Consider the following 22,609-nt stretch of genomic DNA (forward strand, 5'->3'; position numbering starts at 1 on the left):
AGGCCATAGATTCAACCATCCCCCCTCTCTAAGCCTTCTAAAATCTTCAATTGGTATCTAGAGTCAAGGTCTCAAGAATCAAGTTTCACCGCTTGGAGAAAGGTCCAATGGCGAACAACTTGGGTACTACCATAGTTGCATACACTCTAACAGAAAGCCCCTCAAACGACAGGTCTCCCTTCTTTAATAGGAAGAACTATGCCTACTGGAAAGAAAGGATGCGGATCTTCATCCAATTCATTGATTATAACATATGGAAGATTATTGTGAGCGGCCTCAAGATTCCAATAAAGACAAGTGCTGATGGAGTAGTGACTCCAAAAGAAGAAATTGAAGGAATGACGACGACAAGAAAAAAGTGGAGTTGAACACTAAAGCCATCAACTTTTTACACTGTGCTATCAGCTTTGAGGAGTATCGAAAGGTGTCAAGATGCAAGACGGCCAAAGAATGGGAGAAACTCCAAGTTACACATGAAGGCACCAAGCAAGTCAAAGAAATGATGATTGATATGCTGCAAAAAGAGTATGAGATGTTCAACATGAAGGATGGAGAAAGTATTGATCAAATGTTTGAGAAATTTTCAATCATAATAAACAACCTTGATGCTATGGGTTTAACTCACACAGAACAAAAACCTACTGAGAAAAGTTCTTAGAAACCTCACAAAGGAATGAGAAACAAAAGTCATTGTCCTAAATAAAAAATTGAATCAAAAGAAACCGCACACACTAGCCAAGACTCAAAGAAAAAGGAAACAGCCTTTAAATAAAAAATTGAATCAAAAGAAAGTGATTCTAGTGACAATTTTTCAGATGATGAACTTGTGTTTTTGGCTAGGAGACTTAGAAGGCTAATGAGAAAAAAAGGTAAGCACAAGGGCTCAAGTTCAAAGGAGTACAAGAAGGACATTATCAAAGTGATTTGTCACAACTGCAAGGAGGCTGGGCATCTCAAGTACAACTGTCTGAAACTCAAAAAGGAGGATAAAGGAAATAAAGAAAAGAAGAGAGTGCTCATGACATTTTGGGAAGATCTTGAGAACGATTCGGATGAGGAAGAAGACTCCAAATGCGAAGCTCAAATCTGCTTCATAGCTGGTGAGGATCAACTTGATGAGGTAAATTACTATGACTTATCTATAGATGATTTACATGTTATCATAGATGATCTCACCCTCAATTCTGAAAAATTACTGAATAAATATAACAATTGCAAGTCTGAAAAAGAAATGTTGAAAGTTGAAAATAATTTTTTGAGAGAAAAAGTGAAGAAAATCGAATGTGCTTTGGATATTATTGAAGAAAATAGATTTTTGAAATCTGAACTTGAGAAACTAAAAGGAAATCACATTATGGATCCTTCTCAAGAGCTTATTGCTGAAAATGAAAGATTAAATAAAATGGTTAAAAGATTGAATAGTGATTTAGCAAAATTTGCTCAAAGTTCTAGCAACTTAGACAAATTACTTGCAAATCAAAGACCATTGTTTGAAAAATCTGGGTTAGGATATGTGACAAAAGATAATGTAGTTTTTGATAATTCTTCAACAAAATTTATAGCCTCTTCTTCAAAAACAAAATCCATCGTAAATAAATCTGGCCTGGGACATGTTCCCACCTATGAAGAGGAATTTGAAAAATATTGTTTTGATGAAACTACATCATCTTCAAGGACCGAACCTACATCAAACAAGTCGAGTATGGGCTATGTATAAAAAAATGAGGTTGTTTTCAAAACTCCATGGTTTCACAAAAGAACCTCTTTTTGAAGAAGTCCATATGCTTTCAAAAATTTTGATTTGAATGATCTTGCAAAAAGAAACAAAGTCAACAAAAATATATTTGTCAAGAGAAACAACCATTCTTCAAAAATAAGAAAACCTCAACCTTTTAATCATTTTCAGCATAAAAATTTAAATCACTTTCAGCAACATGTATCAAAAAATGATTGCCTTAATTGTAAGAAAACAGGTCATTTTTACTTACAATGCTTCATTGAAAAAAGAAAAGTAGGAAACCAAACTTACAATGTTGTTTGTATGACTTTAATGCACTTGGACAACTAAGGTGAATTAACTTCAAATGATCTAAATTAATTTGGATACCTAAGATTGATTGAAATCTTATGTAGATTTGCCTAGCATTCAAGAAAAAGAAAGATATGTGGTACTTGGATAGTGGGTGTTCTAGGCACATGACTGGAAGGTCAACTTTCTTCATCAAACTAAACAAGTATGATGGAGGTTTTGTGACCTTTGGAGATGATAAAAAAAGTAAAATTGTTGCTGTTAGAAAAGTAGGTAACAATCACTCTACTTTCGTTGATGATGTCTTTTTGGTTAATGGTTTAAGGCATAATATTTTGAACATAAGTCAATTATGTGATTTGGATTATTTGGTGATTTTTAAAAGATTGGAATGCTATGTTGTGAATGAAAAGACCAACGATGTAATGTTTATAACTAAGCATTGTGATAATGTGTATGGACTTACACAAGATGAACTAAAAGATCAAAATATTGCTTGTTTTTACTCTAAAGAATCTGAAAAGTGGATATGGCACAAGAGATTAGGTCATGCTAGTATGTTTCAAATAAACAAGCTTGTCAAGAAAGGATTAGTAAGAGGTCTTCATTTGATAAAATTTGACAAAGGCATCACTGTGATACTTGTCAAATGGGAAAACAAACAAAGAGTTCATTTAAATCAAAGGAAGACATCTTTACTGAAAGATCACTTGAATTGCTACATATTGATTTATTTGGTCCAACAAGAACTCAAAGCATAGGTGGTAAACATTATGGGTTAGTGATTATGGATGACTGCACAAGGTTTGGTTGGGTTTTATTTCTTGCACACAAAAATGAAGCATTTTTTGTTTTTGAAATATTTAGCAAGAAAATTCAAAATGAAAAGAATTTAAAGATAGCTTCAATAAGTGACCATGGAACTGAATTTCAAAATCAATCTTTTGAATCTTTTGTGAGAAATTTGGAATATCACAAATTTTTTTTTATCCAAAAACACCACAACAAAATGGTGTTATTGAAAGAAAAAACAGGAGTATTCAAGAAATAGCAATAGCTATGCTTTGTGAAAACAATGTTCCAAAATTCTTTGGGCTGAAAGCCTGAAACTGTTAACACAACTTGCCATATTTTGAATAGAACAATCATAAGGAAATTTTTGAAAAAAACTCCTTATGAACTTTGGAAAGGTCACCCACTAAACTTGAACTATTTACATATCTTTGGATGAAGTGTTTTGTCTTAAATAATAAAGAAAACTTGGGTAAATTTGATCCAAAGACATATGAATGTTTATTTGTAGGATATTCCATAACTAGTAAAGCCTATAGAGTTTATCATCAAGATGCTAGAATTATAGAGGAGTCCATACATGTTACCTTTTGTGACACTAACTTGGTTCAAAGTATTTTGAAAGATTGTGATGCAGGAAATCAAGTGCAAGACGAAGAAGAAGAAACCCAAAATCAAGAGAAAGAAAGTTTTGGGCCAGCTGTATCAGAAATTGTTGTTGCAGAAAATTCTGCAGGAGACAATTCTATTTTGTCTCATGAAACTAGCGAAAATTCTGAAAACCCATGTTCCTTGAATCCCTCAATGACCGAATCTATCTCTAAGTCCACAAGACCTCATGACTGGAGATTTTTAAAGAACTACCCACAGAAATTTGTCATTGGGGACGTATCACAAGGTTGCTTTAATTCATCCAGGCTGCTGTTTTCTCCTTATTGCATGTGGCAAGTGAAATTTCATCTCGAAGAGATAGCAGCGAAGATAGAAATGTCAATGTCTTTGTTCAAAGGAGGTAGCATGTTGTTTTGCCTTTTGGTTCATTATTTCTTTCTTTCTTTTGCTTTAGACACAGCAAACAATAAATAAGTTAGGAAAAGTACTAATTCAGCTTTTTTGTAGTGCATAATTCTTAGAGTTTTATTATTTATATGAAAATAAGTTTTCTTTTCATTTTGTATTTCTATAATGCTAATCATATTTAAGTGATACACTGACTGTTCACAATTATTTTGCAGATAGATACCTATAACTCGTTTTATTATGACCAATTTATACCTACTTCTCTAAATAGGCAAAAAATTTGGGCCAAAAACTGGCCTGGATGGTATGCTGGATTAATTTTACCATGTCACAGTGACATGTATTTATCTCAATCATGTTTAATAATTTATAGTGGTTTCTTTAATATTTTTGTCTTTTGTATGTTGTTATTGTAATTGGAGAACTAGCTTATCTAATGACCACTTTTCAGTTCCATAAGATTGATAAAGGGAGGGAGTATGCAAAGTTTATGTATTTTCCAAGAAAGTTTACTGAATTTGGTAATTCGACAACATAAACTATTTTTTCCTTTTCAATAATCAGTCTTTTATTTCTCATTTCCTCTGTCATGTATGTATTGTACTTAATCTGATAAATGTTGCTTACAATTATTTTGTATACGTAATAACTAAGTGATAACCTATTCTAATAATAATAACAACCAAGAGTTCTCAAACTCTCTTGTTAACCTGTACAGTCCTACAAATTTAGAAGTTTAGTTTCCTAGATTCATTCAAGAGTACACTCTTTAGTGGATACTAATTTTCCTTTTCTTTAGCTGCCGTTTGGCAAGAGATCTCTGATGAGATTGACAAAGAAACTAGTCACTCTAAAGGCATTTCTTCTGTTCCTATCCATCTTAGTATCTACTCCCCTCATGGTAAGACCAGATTTATAGAACATACTTAGTAGCAATCATTTTCTTTTCAGCAGTAACATTATCATGCATCCTTCATATATTTTCAAGTTTAAAAGATTCGTTTCATCCATTTAATTTGGTGATTTTGGCAGCTTTTATTCTAACAATGGTTGATCTTCCTGGACTTAAAAAAGTCACCGTTGGTGAGTTCCAAAACTTGAATTTTTCTTAAAACCATTAAGACCAGATTTCTAGCATATAGTATGAAAAAAAAGAAACGCTTATAGTAATCACTAAATTTTAATCGGGTTATTGTAGAGGGTCAACCAGATAGCATTGTGCAAGACATTCTACCAAGCACTCCCTCCTAAAGGAATATAAAACTTGCTTATTACATTCAAATCTGCGTGATTGAACTATGCTAGATAATTTTGAATTTTTTTAGGATGTATGCAACATGCTTCTTAATTTGTAATCTATTCATAAATATCTATTTTTCTTCTTGTTTTGAATTCTAAGGTGCCTTGAAAATTTTCTATATTGTGAATTTTATAATGGAATGGTTTATTATTGATTCGAAACTTAATCCCTGGAATAAAATGCAGCCAAATAGAAAAACCCCGGTCACAAGTAAAACCAAATTATGCATCAAACTTGCTTAGCTTATAACAATGGAAATTATATAATTAGTTAAAGGATCCAATAATTTGTACCCATAGTTCCATTCAGCATAGACATATGGACCGATCAACCTTCTTTACACTCATTGCTGCTATCATTTTAGTGTTGTTTCCGGTAACTGAAAGAACACACCAATTCCAACAATAATGGACTACTGCTATGTGCTTAGCCTATTGGTATATAAATAAACATAAAGAAAAAGATGCTTACAAATATAAAAAGTTGAAGAAAATGACAAAATTGACTTCAAGAATAAAAATCTCAGCTTTTCTTGTTATCTTATCTTTGAATTTTTAATAGCACATATATAAAACAAGCTTTTAAATGCTTGCTATGATTTATTCTATGGCATTGCACTTTTGTCACGTGTATAAAACGTTAAAATGTCTTTGCATGCATAGTCTTTACTTAGATAAGGTATGAACTAATGGATTTACATTTAATATACTATTTTATTTAGAATATTTCATTCACCATTTTTATATTTGGCTAATCAATCAGCAGTAATCATGATTTTTCAACTAAAAAAAATCTAAGATCCTTTATGTCCAAGCTATGAAGAAGGGTAGGTACTTCATGAAGCAACAATGTCTATGTACAAGAAGCTTCAACAGCAAGACTTTTAGTTACTCTTCTACATGGATCTCCAAATGTATCAATTGATACATTAATTTTTACAGCTGCTTAATCCAATGCAGGCCTGTGTATATAATCAAAGAAAACTATGAGTTGATTCAGCGTACGATACGATACAAAGTGAAATGAAAAATAACTAACAAAGGTACCTAAGAAAATGTTATTTAAAGAAGCTCTGTGTGTATTACCTTCTTAACAATGGATAGAGCCTTGTTGCTGCTGCAGCTACCATGGTTGAAGTTTCCACAAGTCCCACTCGGCGTGCCAAAACTGGAGAATTTAATAGAAAAGATGATCTGCTTAGGATTAGGACACACTAGTGACAAAACTGGCCCTGATCTTCCTGATTCTGAGGGTAAGTTTGACTGTGGGTTCTACTGTCCAACACTGCCACTAGATTGACCTAAGTCTTCACCTTGAAGACCAATCTGCATTCACAAAGATATAGATTGTGTATCCTTCTAACAATGTATCTAGCTAGCTAGATACAACCAAGAATCAACAGTGACAGATAAAAGCAAACGGAGTGTAACCTGATATGATCGTTGCTGGGAGGAGAGGTCAATAGTAGTTCCATTCTTCAATCCTTTCAATATCACTGGCCCAGTGATCCTAGCACCCTATGTGTCAAAGAAAGATCCATAGTTCTGATTTGTATAAGAATCACATCAGCTTATATATATAGCATGGAAAGATTTTGACTTCTAGTTTCTAAATCACATAGGAGAAAAGATAACAAGGCCAATGCTTCAAAGAAACAAAATTTCCTCTATTAACTATGCTTATATAGTATATATATTCAAAAAAGAAGAAGAAAAAGAGGAATTACTTGAAGACCCACGGTTAAACTCAAGAGATCAAATTGTGTTCTTCCCAGCTACAAGTGTGATGAGGATATCCACGTTGACTTTAGCATTGCCACTGTTTCCATTTTTCACTCCCTGAAATTATACTTTCACTAGTATTATTTGAAAGAACGGAAGCCTTGGAGAAACGGTTGAGTTGTCTTCACGTGATCAGGTTCAAGCTGTAAAATCAGTCACTGATACAACTCACCTGCAAGCTTCCCATTTATGAAAGCATGAAGGGAATGTCCAAAGGATTCGATGTGAAGAACAGTTTGAGCACTAACATCATCTTCAAAATCAATGCTTCAAATAAAAAAAAAAAACAAAAAAAGGATCATAATGGATCATGCATAGATTTCAAATCAGATAGAAGAAAGCTTTTTCAACCATTGAGAGGCCTATATACCTTAATGAGTACCACAAATAGTCACTCTTATCAGCAGTGATATTTATTTGCTCTACTAATCCAAATTTTGAGAATGAATCATTCTTTGACCTCTACTTAGTCACCCAATTCTACATATATATGTTTTTCAAGAAGCTATCCACGCACTCCTGCACATATTTTGGCCAAAATGGAAACTTGTAATTTCTTAGCTTCTTCTTAATTATTAAAAACTTCAATTTAATTTGCTTCTACAGTTGTTTAATACAAAGGATATTGAAAATTTTAGTGTTTTCATATAAAAACTAATATGGCAACAAACGTGGAATTATCAAGAGAAGAGGAGGGAGAATGCCTGTGCTGAGAATGCTTGCTATAAGGAGACCGTGAAACTTGTCTAAAAATGAAACTACCGTACTGAACATGTGAATTAGTGAAAAGTGAACATGTGTTTATCATTAAAATGTACTCAACCTGGTAGAGTCACAACCCCATTGGGAGTAGCCTATAACCATTAAATCTTTTTTTTTTGTAACTTATGAATAATATTAGAAGATACAATCAAAAGTTTAACAGATCTTAGAACCTCAAATAAAACTAAAAATATACGAACAACATACTTTTCTATCCTGATTAGATGCAGGGGATAAAGTCCTTAACAACCACACGCAAATAAATGCCACATTGTACATAAAACTAAGGGTTTTCTTGCATTTCTATAAGTGATTATAGGCGGATAAATAGAAATAACATGCATACTACACTAATCCATAAATAGAAAAAAGGTTCTATTTACTACACAATAAACCAACTGAATGTGGAGTATGAGCTTCAGAATCGTAAAACTCAACACAAACATCAAGCCTAAATTTGTTGACCTATCTTGCTGCATACTTTCAGTTTAGCATAGTTGTTCTTATAATCTTATCATAATTTCCAAATGGTATGGGAGTCATACTAATTCATTGCTATTAGTTTCATCTTTTATTTTTTTTTTTTTTGTCTTTTTGGCTATTAGATTCCATTAACAATAAAACAAGAAATACAATTGACATGAAATTTACATGGTGCTGTCAACCATATTGTCACCCTTTTAATTTAGTTAATTAAACCACATTGCCTATGGAGTGAAGTAAGAAATACATTTTACTTCAATATTTGGATATGTTTACAAAGGGTTTATTGAATCACCTTTTTAATTTAGTTAGTTAAACCACATTGTCTAATGCCTACCTTTCATGTTTGTTTCACAGTTAATATCGAAGTAAATCTTACTAGAAGAAAACTCATTTGGGATATTCTTGATGGCACTCAATAGCTCATTGTTGGAACCCTTAGCCTCCTTGCATCCAGGTCTATAAGACTATAACAAGAAACAAGCACAGCAAAATTATTATCCGATTTATCATCTTAGCTCTGAAAATTGGATCCATGAGGCTCCAACAACCCAATGTACCAATCAAATTAGAACGCAGCTTATCTAAATGCTTAGTCAAGCACTAAATAACTTTACCTAATGCTTTAAATAACTTGATTAGTACTCTTTATATTTAGTAATCTTTTAAAGGAAAACTGGCTCCAATTTAAAAAAGCTGGAGAACCTTCTATTATTATCAAGACTTTATATAGACAATGAATTAATAGTATTAAGAGAGGATATATTTTACTTACCCTCCTTTAATTTGACAGATCAAACATTATATTCTGATTTTGTAAAGTAGTAACTTGGAAGAGTCTTATTTGGAAATGAAGAAAGTGGTTCTCATGTTAAAAGTGGTGGAGATATGAATGCCTTGAAAAGAAAGGTAGCTTTCAAGGTCTACTCATAGACAATATATTAAGGATGACATGGATCTCTTCCTTTACAGTCATCAGTAAAAAATCTATTGTTGACATTTAGAACTTTTATCTAGGTTTGAATAGGTACCTTTCTTCTATTATTTATTTAACTTGAATCTTGTTTAGGATAATTGGAGTTCACCTCCATGACATTTTCTCCATACCATGTGTACTTTAACCTTGACTTGGAAATTAGTTCCTAACAGATAATCATGGTACATACCAATTAAGAGCTTTTAAAATCGTAGTCCTTACTCCTTAAGTATTTAGAAGATAATCTCTCTCACTCAATATCAAAGTTTGGTCTCAATTATATGATTTTTATTTATATACTAATTCTGTTGTCACAATTAGTAGTTTTGTGTTAACCTCAATCATAGCAGTTCACTAGTCTTGCAATAAACTTTTATGCTATTAATATTGATTGGTGATTAAGGTTGTAATGATTAGTTGTTATAATTGTCATGCAATCAAATTCATAAGCTCTTAATTGCGACATGTATTGCTTGGGTTTTTCAATTTTTGTTTGGTTTGCAAGACCGTTTTCTATTTTATTTTTAGTGTTCAATTTTCATAATTTTCAAAGAAAGAGGCATAAATAGAAAAAAAAAAAAAAGAAATCCCATATTTGCAAAATCTTGGAAATGGAAAAAAGTTGGAAAAAAATAGAAAAAGAAAAGACAACGCAAAGAATACCTAACATGGCATTCTGCATAATGGAATGTATAACTTTGAATGCTTTGTTAAAAGGGGCGGTGAAAATTCATGAGATAACTATGAAAGAAACCATTAAAAAAAATGCTACTGGAGATTGTTTTAACAGATATTTAGAGAGAGCCTAATGGCATCTGTTTAGCCATGTTACTTGTCATGGTTTGTGTATATTTTTGTTGAGATCTATTTCAAGTTCTCATAGCAAACAAGGAATTTTCTGCTACTTGACTCACATGCCAGAATTGTTGATCTCTTCTTTACTAAGTAGGCTGTTTGTTCAAATTTGTATGTGAAATATAAAAGTCTGTGTGGATTTTATGAACTTTGGTGTATGAATGTTCAGGATGATTATGAAAAATCATAGATTAAGAAAGCGTGCTAACAGGCTAACATAGAAATGATGAGCAATCGTAGATTCTTAAATTAAATGTGCAACATGCATATGTAAAATATCTAAGTGCATATAGGAGAACCCAACCAATATTGTTTTGAAGCATAAAATCCAGTGAGTATGGGTTCAACTAGAAACCAAATAAGTTGAGAAGAATTCTAGTGTCTCACAATTGATTCCAAAGGGGCCAAACACAAATCAAAGAGAAATAAGATCAGATAAACTCACATTAGAGAGCTTCAAGTCAATACCTACAAAGATAAGGAAAAATAAGTCGCACAGCAGAATTTACAGAACTATGATAATATTCAGCAAGAACAGAAATGTAATTTCAATTTGAGTTGATGTATCTTACCTTCTTTTATCAACTTCCCGAAGAACATTCCCCGCCATGTCATACTCATCTGTCTGAAAGCATGAATGATAGTTGCAGAAGTCACATCATTTGGTAAGCAACCATTGTGTTCCATTTCCGACAACAGGTTCAATGCTTCTTCACACAGTCCCTCTTTGCAGAGCCCATTGATCATAATATTGTATGTCCTCACATTTGGAGGACAGCCTTTACCAGAAAGATCTTGGAAAATCGCTCTTGCATCTGAAAGTCTTCCACCTTTGCATAGGCCATCAATAAGTATACTGTAAGTGCGTATATTTGGATCAATGCCACTCTTTTTCATTTGATTGAATAACATAAGTGCCTTGTCAAGTTGTTGGTTTTTGAACATCCCATCCAACAAGGAATTGTAAGCGACTACATTAGCAGGTTGACCTCTATCATGCATCTTGTCCAAAAGCTCCAAAGCACAAGAGATTCTCTTTGATTTGCACAAGCTATCAATAAGAGTGGTGTAAGTTACCGTGTTTGGAACCAAGTCCTTACGAAGCATTTCTTGAAAGAGACTCGAGGCTTCATCTAGCATTTTACTTTTGCAGAAGCCATTAATCATGATATTGTAACTTTGAACATCCGGAGAAATTCCCTCAGCAAGCATTTCAGAGAATAAATGAAAAGCATCAGTTACAAGGTTTTCCGTGCACAGGCTATCAATAATTGTGCTGTACATGACGACATTAGGAATAATGGTCTTTCTCAACACTTGAATAGCAGCTGATCTGTATCCAGTGTTACAGAGTACCTTAATCAAGGTCCCATAAGTAACTTTATTAAACTGAAATCCTAGAGCCAGGACTCTATCATGAAAGTGTAGTGCTTTCTCAACATTACCAGAGAGACAGAGACCTTTCAGGATTGTTTTCAATGTTACCGTATCAGGTTGATAACCCATCGTGAGAATCTTGGCCAACCCAGAGAAAGCAAGCTTCATACGACCCATGCTGGAACAACAATTGATTAAGATGTTCAAAGTAAACAAGTCGGGAGCGATTCCCCTGGCTTGCAATTTCTGAACAAGGAGAATGGCGGTGGGGAAATCGTTCCTCTTGGCAAAAGCCCCCAAAATCATGTTAAAGGAGTTGATGGATGGAGAAGGACGCATAGAGATAGAGAGCAAGCGAGTGAAGAAATCAACATCTTTATCATGTGATTGAGACTGAGAGTGAGAATGTAGGGATGAAGTTAAAGGGAAGCAAAGACGGAAAGCGGAGTGGGGAACAGAATAAGGAGAGTACCTTAACATGATTCGAGAGAGTGAGAATGAGAACAATGACAACATTCTTGCAATCAAGAGACGAATTCACAAACACAGAATTCAGAATTAATGCAGTGAGAATTAGAGAAATTGAAGGTCTGAGACAGAAATGATTATTGTGAATGAGAATTACACTGCAACACCCCCCAGCTTTCTTTTTTTTTTTTTCTGGTTAACTAAGGGGCCATGGGCCCAAAACAAAGAGAAACCTACACTACATCATAAATCCTTCGTGGAAGAAGGCTCCCCGTAACATCACAATTCAGAAGGTGAATAATCCCTGCAGGAGGGCTATTCCAAGTCTGAGTGAATAATTGCCTCAGTGAGTGAAACGGCGACGTTTGGTTGGCCATTCAAAAAACCGGTCGGGTCATGGTGAAGTGTAACTCTTCACCTCTCTTGTTGTTCCAAGACCTTTCTACTCTACCAGCTGATGATGGTCTTGAGACTATTGTCCGAAACCACTTCGCCGGTGATGTAAAATCCATGTACAATTCGCCACCACGACCTTTATTGGAGCGGTTGTTGAGGTACCCAAGACACCCACATTGAATTCCTTCCCCCTGTCCTCCAATTTCGACAAGAATCTCCTCCGTGTTATGACCATCACGACTGGGCTCTATTCCTGCAGACGCTAAGAAGATCATTCCTCATCTCCTCAATAACTTCCGGTGGCAGACTTCCTCTCGGAACCCAAATGAAGCCAATTCTGCCCTCTTTGCCTTTCATATGCAGAATGTCCTTAATGATTGGGTCTATCTCCACAACTCTCTTTTTCGTTTTCAAAGCTTGCCAAATGGGTAAATGATCAAATTCAATTATAGCTCTCTATATCCCCAGATTTTTAATTAGAATAATAGCATTTCTGCAGCTAAACTGGAATTTGCTGAGATTTTGGATGTCGACCCTGCCATCATTCTTCCGATTGCATCCCTGACCACCACTACCGTAACTCGATATGCTACATCAATATGTGCTTTCACCCAAGACTTAGGTGGAGGATTCCAGGTAACAGTTCTTCCCTCGCTCTTTTTGTTATTTTTCTCTGTAATATGCATATCCTATAATGTTTGCCTGAATGCCATCTCAAGGATTTTTGCTCTAATAATGACTCTCCTAGAATCAACTTCTTGTCTCTAAAATATGGCCTTATTCCTATTCTTTCAAATTTTCCGGGGAAGAAAAACTATTTTCCCAACCATAAGTTCCTGGTCTGAATATGCATTTAACTTAATCTTTCCAATAACCAATCTCCAAAGGATGTGACATTGTTCTTTGCGGGATTAAGTTGACATTCGGCTCCAAACCAAGCCGCTCTTGTCCAAGGGCATAGAAGGATAGCATTTCCATGCTTTCTATTCCATTATTGCATATTTCTATTGACACGGAGACTGAAACTCAATATCATGTTTGTTGGCCTGGAATTAGAACTGAAATTTCAGTTTAGGACATAAAATTTCAGTCTTTTCAGTATTTTTTCAAAAATAGTTGCCGTCGCACCATCTTTGTAAGCACGTTTTTCGGTTCGTGTTATCCTCCTCAACCTCTGTTTCTCTTTTCTTCTCCTCCATGTTAGCGTTTGTGTTGTCTTCTCTTCTCTTCTCTTCTCTGTCGCAGCTTGTCTTCTCTGGCTGTGTTTGTTTTTATTGCAGTTTTATATGAAGTTCTATGGAGTTCTATGAATTTTTATTTGAAGAGTTGTGTTGCTCTGTTCAAGTTTTTGTTGGTATTCTTTGGAGGTGTTATATGAATTTTTACTATCATTTTGTTTAGTTACTTGTCAGCTCTGTTCAAGTTTTTGCTTGTCTTCTGTGGAGGTGTTATATGGAGTTTTTGCTTGGTCAAGTTTTTGTTATCATTTTTACTATCATTTTGTTGATACAGGACAAATTTGCTAGGAATAATATGTGATGTGCTTTGCTGCTGCTAGGAATAATATGTCCAATGCTTGCTACCCATGCTATATTACATTCCTTTTCAGTTGAATTTTCATTATATTTTATTTTAAAAGCATCAATGTCATATTTTAAGGAATCAGTGAACTGATTTTTTTTTTATTTTATTTCATCAAGAGTCATTTTATTTTTGACAATTGACACTTTAAATAATAACTCTTGGGTTTTAGTTGTGAGAGTTGAAATATGATTTTCTGAGCCATACAACATCATCTTAGTTTGAACATAGTTTGGGGAGGAGGGGCGGAATGGGACTCAATGGCATGTTATTTGTTATTGATGTTGTATTGTCATCCATGTTATTCATTCACCTGTTTGGGAACATTTTTGTTCATTGTTGTCTTAAATTTTTGTTCCTTCTTTTGTTCTCTGCAGTTAAATACGTGGCTAAGCTTGAAGATGGGACGGTTGTTTTGAAATCTGATGGGGTGGAGTTCACCGTGGAAGAAGGTCAGTCATCGAGTTTGTGCTCAAGTTAAAACTCTTAAGTGGTGCTTTTAATTGGTTTCTGATTTATTTTGCATGTACTAATAATATGTGGCTTTTTCTTGTTGTGCAGGTTATTTCTGTCCTGCATTGGCCAAGGCTGTGATGACAATGAAGAAGGGAGAGAAAGTCATCCTGACCGCGAAGCCAGAATGCAAGTTAGATTGACTTGTTAACAGAATCAACGTACATGACATATTTTGCTTGTGCAACTTCATTGACATGTTAGTTTTGCAGATGCGTTCGGTGAGAATGGAAGGCCAGCATCAGGTGATGAAGGTGCCGTGCCTTGGAATGCTTCTCTGCAAATTGATCTCGAGTTGGTATCTTGGAAGGCTGTATCTGACATAACCAAGGATAAGAAGGTTCTCAAGAAGACCCTGAAGGAGGGAGAGGGATATGAATGTCCCAATGATGGAGCTGTGGTTCAAGGTAAAGCTTTTGGTCAGCATTATTATGATTCTTTTTATTCGATTTACTATCTTATTGGTTGTGGTTGTTGAATTCATTATTTTCATTGTTGCAGTGAAACTTATTGGTAAGGTGCAAGATGGGACTGTTTTCGTGAAGAAGGGTCATGATGATGAGCAGCCATTTGAGTTCAAAATTGACGAGGAGCAAGTGATTGATGGACTTGATAAGGCTGTAATGAACATGAAGAAAGCGGAAGTTGCGTTGGTGACCATACATCCTGAATACGCTTTTGGCTCATCTGGGTCAACTCAGAAGAGTACATTAGTGCAATCCATTCTCAAGTAGAATGAGTGGTGATTGTCTCGAGTTGTGAAGTCACGTGTATTTGAGTATGCGGTCTAAGATTTTGTTTAGGAACTTAGGATGATTTAAATATGCACAAAATCCAAGTATTTATTAGGTGAAACTTCTTAATGCTTGTTAAGTATGCACAAGTTATTATTAGACTATGATATGAAACCAATTATTCATGCTTTGTAAATTTATATTGATGAATTCAACATGCCAAATTCATAGCTTCCTACCATTTATGCTATTGGCAAGTTATTGCAGCCATCTGATAATGCTTTCTAAACTTATGCACATAATACCATTGTTAAATAGGCTGCTGTACCTGTGAGAATAGGCAAAACTCAAAATAGCATTCAAGAAAGAGTAATATAAATAGGTTTATCCAAATGCAAACTGTTTAATGGCTAACCACTTCTCAACTAGTCCTAGCACACCCTTGATTATCAAAATCTATTTAGTATACTACCATTCAACACATATCTGTTCTCGTAACTCTAATTCCATTTAACCCTTCACTCCAACCAAACTTCTTAGTAATTTTTGGTTCTGAAAAACTTTAATTCCATTCAAATATTCACTCCAGCCAAACATATGAAGTTGAAAAACATTGCATGAAATAAGACAGATTGTTCTGCTAACTTTTATTCAATTCAAATATGTTCTAATAACTTTAATTCCATTCAATTGCACCTGTAGATACTTGGCGGGGTTATCTGCAACGGAGGACTAACGGGAATCTGCCACCTGCTCCCTGAATAAATGGGGAAGGGAGACGGGGATTAAGGTATCTGCTCTACGGGAACATGTGAAATTCCAACGAAGGAGAGTTTACTTAAATGCCCTTATTTACGTAACAAATACGATAAAAATAATAACATAGAATTTCTACTATAATGACAAAAATTGCATAACATATCTAATTATCTATTATACATATAGGTTATGATGGCTGAATAAGTCATATTGACAAAAAATAATGTAAATGACATTTGAAATAAAAAGTTACCAAACAAAAAATTTTAAAGTAAAGCATTAGTATTAAATTTGATTCCGAAGGGGCCAAACACAAATCAAAGTATAAAGGAAAATTCACACTAGAGAGCTTTAACATTGTTTGGATTAATGTGCAGCCAGTTAAATTTATACATGTAACATGGTAGATTGATATTTACCATACATAACAAGGATGAAAGCCATGTCAAGCCTCAATCTAAGTTAACCACCAATACAAGATCAAAATCATTTTCATAAATATGAACAGTGAAGCTATATCATAGTCCAACATCTGATTGAAAATAAATAAACAAATACAATAATTATGCAAAGAAATTCACCAAATAAAATCAAATGCAATTCCAAAAAGTTCTGTATCGTTTCATTTTTAACATCCCCATCACAACACCACACAACAAAACTCCAAGCCAGTACGAGTTTCTCCAAGCAATACAATTGAGTAGCATTAATTAAGAAAATGGCCAAAAATTTTGAGATAACTGAACCATATTAACCTTAACTCGATTTTGCCAAGGCTGATGAAAAGAGGGGACACGCATTTTAGAAGGCGGGTTTATTTTTAAGATGGAAGTGAAAACCATATAGCTTAAGAATAAATCCTCAATACCTACTTAAATTTCCTTTTACAGCAATTCCTGGAGGATTCAATCAAATAAACAGTAGTTCATGGTTGCTTATGATAAAACAGTCAGAGGAATTAGTTGATATATATATATAAGGAAAAATAAGTTGCATAGCAGAATAACAGAGAACAAACAAAAAAAAAATTTAAATCTTTTTAGTTTTGCTTGGCATGATAAATATATCATCTCATAGAATAACAATAAAGAGCATTCAATTGCTACAAAGAGATCTTAAACACTAAACCTGTAAGCTATAACTAGGAATATCATCTAAAGAATCAACAAAGCAGTGGAATTAAAAAGGATGATAGCAATTGCAAAATTAATTGATGTTATGGCATTGCCAAAGTCCTCTGACCCAACAGACACAGAATTTACAGAACTATGATAATATTCAGCAACACTAGAGATGTAATTTCAATTTCAGTTGATGTATCTTACCTTCTTTTAAAAATTCAATAAGCCTCTAGCAATCATTTCCCGAAGAAGTTTCTCCGCCATGTCATTCTCATCTCTTTCAAACAAAGCATGAATAACAGTTACAAAAGTCACAGCATTTGGTAAGCAACCATTGTGTTCCATTTCCGACAGCTGGGTCAATGCTTCTTCAAATAAGCCCTTTTTGCAGAGCCCATCGATCTTAATATTGTATGCCCTCATATTTGTAGGACAGCCTATAACGCAAAAATCTTGAAAAATCTCTTTTGCATTGTATAGGCCATCAATAAGTACTCTGTATGTGTTTATATTTGGATCAATGCCACTCTTTTTCATTTGATTGAATAACATAAGTGCCTTGTCAAGTTGTTTGTTTTTGAACATCCCATTCAACAAGGAATTGTAAGTGACTATATTAGCGGTTTGACCTCTATCATGCATCTTGTCAAAAAGCTCTAAAGCACAAGAGATTCTCTTTGATTTGCACAAGCTATCAATAAGAATGGTGTAAGTTACCGTGTTTGGAACCAAGTACTTACGAAGCATTTCTTCAAAGAGAATCAAAGCTTTATCGAGCATTTTACTTTTGCAGAAGCCATGAATCATGATATTGTAACTTTGAACATCAGGAGAAATTCCCTTAGCAAGCATTTCAGAGAAGAAACGAAAAGCAAGATTCACAAGTCCTTCCTTGCAGAGGCTATCAATAATTGCGCTGTACATGACGACATTAGGAACAATCCCATGCATTGGGATCTTTCTCAACACTTGAACAGCAGCTGATGTGTGTCTGGTCTTACAGAGTCCCTGAATCAAGGTCACATAAGTGACTTCATTAAACTGAAATCCCCGGGCTTCCAACAGCTGAACATGGGGTAGGGCGGTGGGGAAATCGTTCCTCTTCGCAAGAACCCCCAAAATCATGTTAAAGGAGTTGATGGATGGAGGAGGACGCATAGAGAGCAAGCGAGTGAAGATATCAACATATTTATCACGTGATTGGGACTGAGAGTGAGAGTGAGAGTGTAGGAATGAAGTTGAAGGGAAGCAAAGACGGAAAGCGGAGTGGGGAACAGAATAAGGAGAGTACCTTAACATGATTCGAGAGAGTGAGAATGAGAACAATGACAACATTCTTGCAATCAAGAGATGAATTCACAAACACAGAATTCAGAATTAATGCAGTGAGAATTAGAGAAATTGAAGAAGGCATGAGACAGAGAAATGATTATTGTGAATGAGAATTACACTGCAACATCCACCCCGTTTCTTCGTTCCTCATTTCTATTGTACGTGTTCTCACTCTCACTTTCCCATATGGTCTTTACAGTGCACACCCACTCTTCGTTCCTCGTTCCTGTTGGGTTCTTCTCTCACTTTTCCATATGTTAGTCTTTAGCAAAGATTCTAAGAATCGGGCCGCTCATTAAATTACTCCAGAATGATTCATTGGTTTATAAATAAATTTTAATAAATATATTAAAAATATTTTAGAAAATATATTATAAATAAATTTTAAATTTATTTTTTTTAAAAAGATATACATTATTTATATTAAAGTTATATAAAATTATATTTTTATTTTTTTTATTTTTTAATTTGTATTAATTGCTACACTGTCTTTTTTGCGTTTTCTTTTGTTTGTAAATAATTAATAAAATGAATAAATGAGAATGAAAAATATATAAAAATGTTAAATTAAATTTAAGAAATTTTTGACAATTAGTATGAGAGATTAAGAAATGAAGAATAGTAAAAGTCTTAATATGTATAAGTTGTAGAATTTGAATATTTGTAACTAAAATTTTTTATAATAATTATTATTATGACACTTTTAATGTATGTTTATTGTATTTAATTAGTATTTGATGTTTCAATTGAATAATAATAGATAAGAGTTTTGTGTTTTAATTTTTTTAAAACATTTTACTAAATAGTAATTGATTGATTTTCATCTTTTGTCAAGTCATTAGAATTGCTGATGTGACATTATTAGCAAAAAAAAGATGGCTTAAACTCATTGTAGAGAAAGTTAGTATCAGTTTTTATATATTATAAAAATGTTAAATTAAATTTAAGAAATTTTTGACGATTAGTATGAGAGATTAAAAAATGAAGAGTGGTAAGAGTCTTAATATGTATAAGTTGTTGAATTTGAATATTTGTAACTGAAATTTTTTTATAATAATTATTATTATGACACTTTTAATGTATGTTTATTGCATTTAATTAATACTTGAATAATAATAGATAAGAGTTTTTTGTTTTAATTTTTTAAAATATTTTACTAAATAGTAATTGGTTGATTTTCATCTTTTACCAAGTCATTAGAATTGTTGATGTGGCATCATTAGTAAAGAAAATATGGCTTAAACTCATTGTGGAGAAAGTTAGTATAAGCTTTTATATATTATAAATAGATAGATTTGGCAAGATTTGAGTGGTGGATTCTAAAATTTTGCCAAGTAAGCAATAATGCTGACATGATATTAATAAAAGAAGAGAAATATCTTAGAAGTAATGTGGGTAAACCTATGTACCTACTTTTATATATTAAGAATAGATTAGTCTAATTCATAGTTCAACCGAACAAATCGTTTTACAATAGAATAATAAATAAATTATAAATAAATATCTTAAAATATAATTATAATCTAATATAAATTTTAAAATATTTTCGAAATTTAAAATAAGAACAATTTACTTAAATAAATTATTTAAAAGCAAATTTTATCCAAATACAACTTTTGAAATGAAAATACGTAAATATAATTTTTTATATCTCTATAGAAATCACTACTGAGAATAGTGATTGATAGCCGCTGTTTATGTAGGTCAGGATTTTACACAAAAATTGCTATAGCCAGCAGCGGTTTCTGTCAAGAGTGGCATGTGCATAAACCAATTTAAATCACACCGCACCGCAAATAAAATTAATGTTCGAATCGAATGAGTTTTTGACTCAAAATCGATCTAAACCACACTGCGAATACTCCTAATACGTATGAATTTATTATCATACAAAAACAAACACCTTTTAAAAATATTAGACACAACATCTATCCACTTTGTCTCTAGATTTAATCAATCTAGATAATTCTGTCCTTGCTTTTCACTTTTCAGTATTTAAATGCAATTGTTGTTTCTTTTCTCCAAAAGGAGTTGTGACAATCATGGTAGCTTTTGTAAAGTCATGCTCTGCATATAAAATCGTTTCACAACAATAGTTAATCTTGATTTTACGATCATAATACTCATTCGATTGAATTTCTCTTATTTCTCCACCGAAGATAATTTTTACGGTATTCTAAATTTTAAAATTTGAACCATTTAATATAGGAATACTATTAATTTGTGCAGAAATATTAATAGCTGAAACCATAGTTTCTTTATTAGAGCAAAAAAAAAAAAAGAACATGCAATAAATATTAGTTTAAACATGTTCAAATAATAGTTGTTAAGAAAACTCTAGTTGTTGTTATTGTTATAAGATACTTCAACTAAAAATAAAAAAAAAAATCTTGTGAATTTGGGATATGAAGATCTATGCCTGTAGAGAAAAGAGGGATGACTGTAGAGAAGGGAATGGTGATTAAATTTGGGGATTAAAATTTTTAATTTTGATTTAGGGACCAAATTGCACTATAAAAGTTTACTAATCTATGTCAGCTAGCCGTTACCTGGCCAGCGTGTCACGAAAGAGTCCAGATCAGCTTTCCGGTGGTGCCAGGTGGACGGAATATGCTGGAAGGACGAATCTGAGTCCCGGAGTGCAACTTCAGGTACGAATATGGGTAACTTTTAAGTTCAGTGACTACTATGAGGCTCAAGTACAATTTCAGGGACCACTTTGAGACTTATCTCGTGAAGAAATCAACATATTAATCAAGTGATTGGGACTGAGAGTGAGAGTATAGGAATGAAGTTGAAGGGAAGCAAAGCCAGAAAGCGGAGTGGAGAACAGAATAAGGAGAGTACCTTAACATGATTCGTGAGAGTGAGAATGAGAACAATGACAGCATTCTTGCAATCAAGAGATGAATTCACAAACACAGAATTAAGAATTAATGCATTGAGAATTAGAGAAATTGAAGAAAGCATGAGACAGAGAAATGATTATTGTGAATGAGAATTACATTGCAACACCCACCCCGTTTCTATGTTCCTCATTCCTCATTCCTATTGTGTTCTCACTCTCATTTTTCCGTATGGTCTTTACACTGTAAGACTCACTTTTTGTTCCTCATTCCTATTGGACTCTTCTATCACTTTTCTTATGTTAGTCTTTAGCAAGGTCTTGAGAATAGACCGGTCATTAAATTATTTTAGTCACTGGTTTATTGGTTTATTAGTTCAACCAGTCTAACTATAATTCAATCGAACAAATTGTTTTAAAACATAATAATAAATAAATTATAAATAAACATCTTAAAATATAATTATAGTCTAATATAAGTTTTAAAATACCTTCAAAATTTAAAACAGGAGCAATTTATTTAAATAAATTATTTAAAAACAAATTTTACCCATATACATCTTTTAAAATGGGAATACACAAATACAATTTTTTATATCTCTATAGAAATCGCTGCTGGCAGTAGCAGTTTACTGAAAAACATAAACCACTACTAGTAGCCATAGTTTACATGGGTTAGAGTTTTACACAGAAACCGCTATAGGCAGCAGCGGTTTCTGTTGAGAGTGGCATGTGCATAAACCACTACAAGCAGTAGTGGTTTATGTGTTTGGGGGCGTGTACATAAACCGCTAGAGGCAGTAGCGGTTTACATTGAGTGTGTGCGCGCCATGGTTGGCTATATATACCCCCTTAAAGGCATTGAGATGGAAAAAGAGTGTCATTTCTCACAAATGGATGGTGAGAAGAGTTTTGTGGCTCTAGTGCATTGCTTCGGGAAAATTCAAAAAAGCAAAAGGTACGATATGAAATTCACGGATAGAGAACCACTCAGAGTTTTTATTCGGTCGTCGAGTACGTTGGCAAAGATAAAACACAGCATATTACAGAAGTTGGGTATGTGTGGGACAAAGTGGGTAAAAAGATTGTTCTACAAGATTCTCATTGCCGTTGTGTCAACTGGTGTGAAGTATGAGACCTTGTGATAGGGTCCAATGAAGACATGCAGGTCTTATTTTACTGTTGGCGGAGTTTTCCAGAGGTTAGAATACCCGAGCTGCTTGCGAAGTTGAAAGATGGTATCGATAGCTCTAGGGCATCGGCTCGAATCGTACTGATGATGTGCCTTCGAGTTGAGAATGCAATGCAGGACGATGATTCGGACGATGAGCCGGTCGATGTTGGTAGGGACAGTGATGAAAATATTCCGAGCAGTACACATACACCCGACAGAGCTTCTGGTTTCGGCACACAACAATATCCTCCACACTTGTCAACCTTGAACTTGGAAGTCATCGGCCAACAGTGGAATGTAGAGGCAACCTT

The 22,609-nt window shown here is 33.7% G+C and overlaps 3 protein-coding genes across 13 annotated transcripts; 1 reads left to right on the plus strand and 2 right to left on the minus strand.

Moving 5' to 3' along the window:
• Positions 1 to 5,818: 5,818 nt before the first annotated feature.
• On the minus strand, positions 5,819 to 18,525 carry LOC107490682 (putative pentatricopeptide repeat-containing protein At3g16710, mitochondrial). Of its 11 annotated transcripts, none has more exons than XM_052261943.1 (9): positions 18,239 to 18,525; positions 10,571 to 11,768; positions 10,444 to 10,466; positions 7,293 to 8,634; positions 7,095 to 7,189; positions 6,868 to 6,979; positions 6,572 to 6,658; positions 6,227 to 6,466; positions 5,819 to 6,102 (listed from the first exon to the last, which is right to left on the minus strand). In XM_052261943.1, the coding sequence occupies exons 1-4, from the start codon at positions 18,359 to 18,361 to the stop codon at positions 8,494 to 8,496; spliced, it is 1,485 nt and encodes a 494-aa protein (XP_052117903.1). In that variant the 5' UTR covers positions 18,362 to 18,525; the 3' UTR covers positions 5,819 to 6,102; positions 6,227 to 6,466; positions 6,572 to 6,658; positions 6,868 to 6,979; positions 7,095 to 7,189; positions 7,293 to 8,493. The 11 variants fall into 11 exon arrangements, with proteins under 11 accessions (XP_052117903.1, XP_052117906.1, XP_052117912.1 ...); XM_052261946.1 differs by lacking the exon at positions 18,239 to 18,525 and having other exon boundaries at positions 7,293 to 7,441; positions 8,547 to 8,634; positions 10,571 to 12,107; XM_052261952.1 differs by lacking the exon at positions 18,239 to 18,525 and adding an exon at positions 11,848 to 11,984.
• LOC107490684 (peptidyl-prolyl cis-trans isomerase FKBP62) lies at positions 12,164 to 15,302 on the plus strand. Its single transcript, XM_021143137.2, has 6 exons — positions 12,164 to 12,620; positions 12,739 to 12,875; positions 14,198 to 14,272; positions 14,382 to 14,462; positions 14,546 to 14,740; positions 14,835 to 15,302. The coding sequence occupies exons 2-6, from the start codon at positions 12,839 to 12,841 to the stop codon at positions 15,065 to 15,067; spliced, it is 621 nt and encodes a 206-aa protein (XP_020998796.1). The 5' UTR covers positions 12,164 to 12,620; positions 12,739 to 12,838; the 3' UTR covers positions 15,068 to 15,302.
• LOC127747712 (pentatricopeptide repeat-containing protein At1g63400) lies at positions 15,369 to 21,244 on the minus strand. Its single transcript, XM_052261953.1, has 4 exons — positions 21,127 to 21,244; positions 17,152 to 18,238; positions 15,764 to 15,824; positions 15,369 to 15,395 (listed from the first exon to the last, which is right to left on the minus strand). Exons 1-2 carry the CDS (start codon positions 21,168 to 21,170, stop codon positions 17,158 to 17,160), a joined length of 1,125 nt encoding a protein of 374 aa, XP_052117913.1. The 5' UTR covers positions 21,171 to 21,244; the 3' UTR covers positions 15,369 to 15,395; positions 15,764 to 15,824; positions 17,152 to 17,157.
• Between the last annotated feature and the right edge of the window lie 1,365 nt (positions 21,245 to 22,609).

The sequence above is a fragment of the Arachis duranensis genome, chromosome 5, assembly GCF_000817695.3.
Source record: "Arachis duranensis cultivar V14167 chromosome 5, aradu.V14167.gnm2.J7QH, whole genome shotgun sequence".
NCBI classification, from domain to species: domain Eukaryota; kingdom Viridiplantae; phylum Streptophyta; class Magnoliopsida; order Fabales; family Fabaceae; genus Arachis; species Arachis duranensis.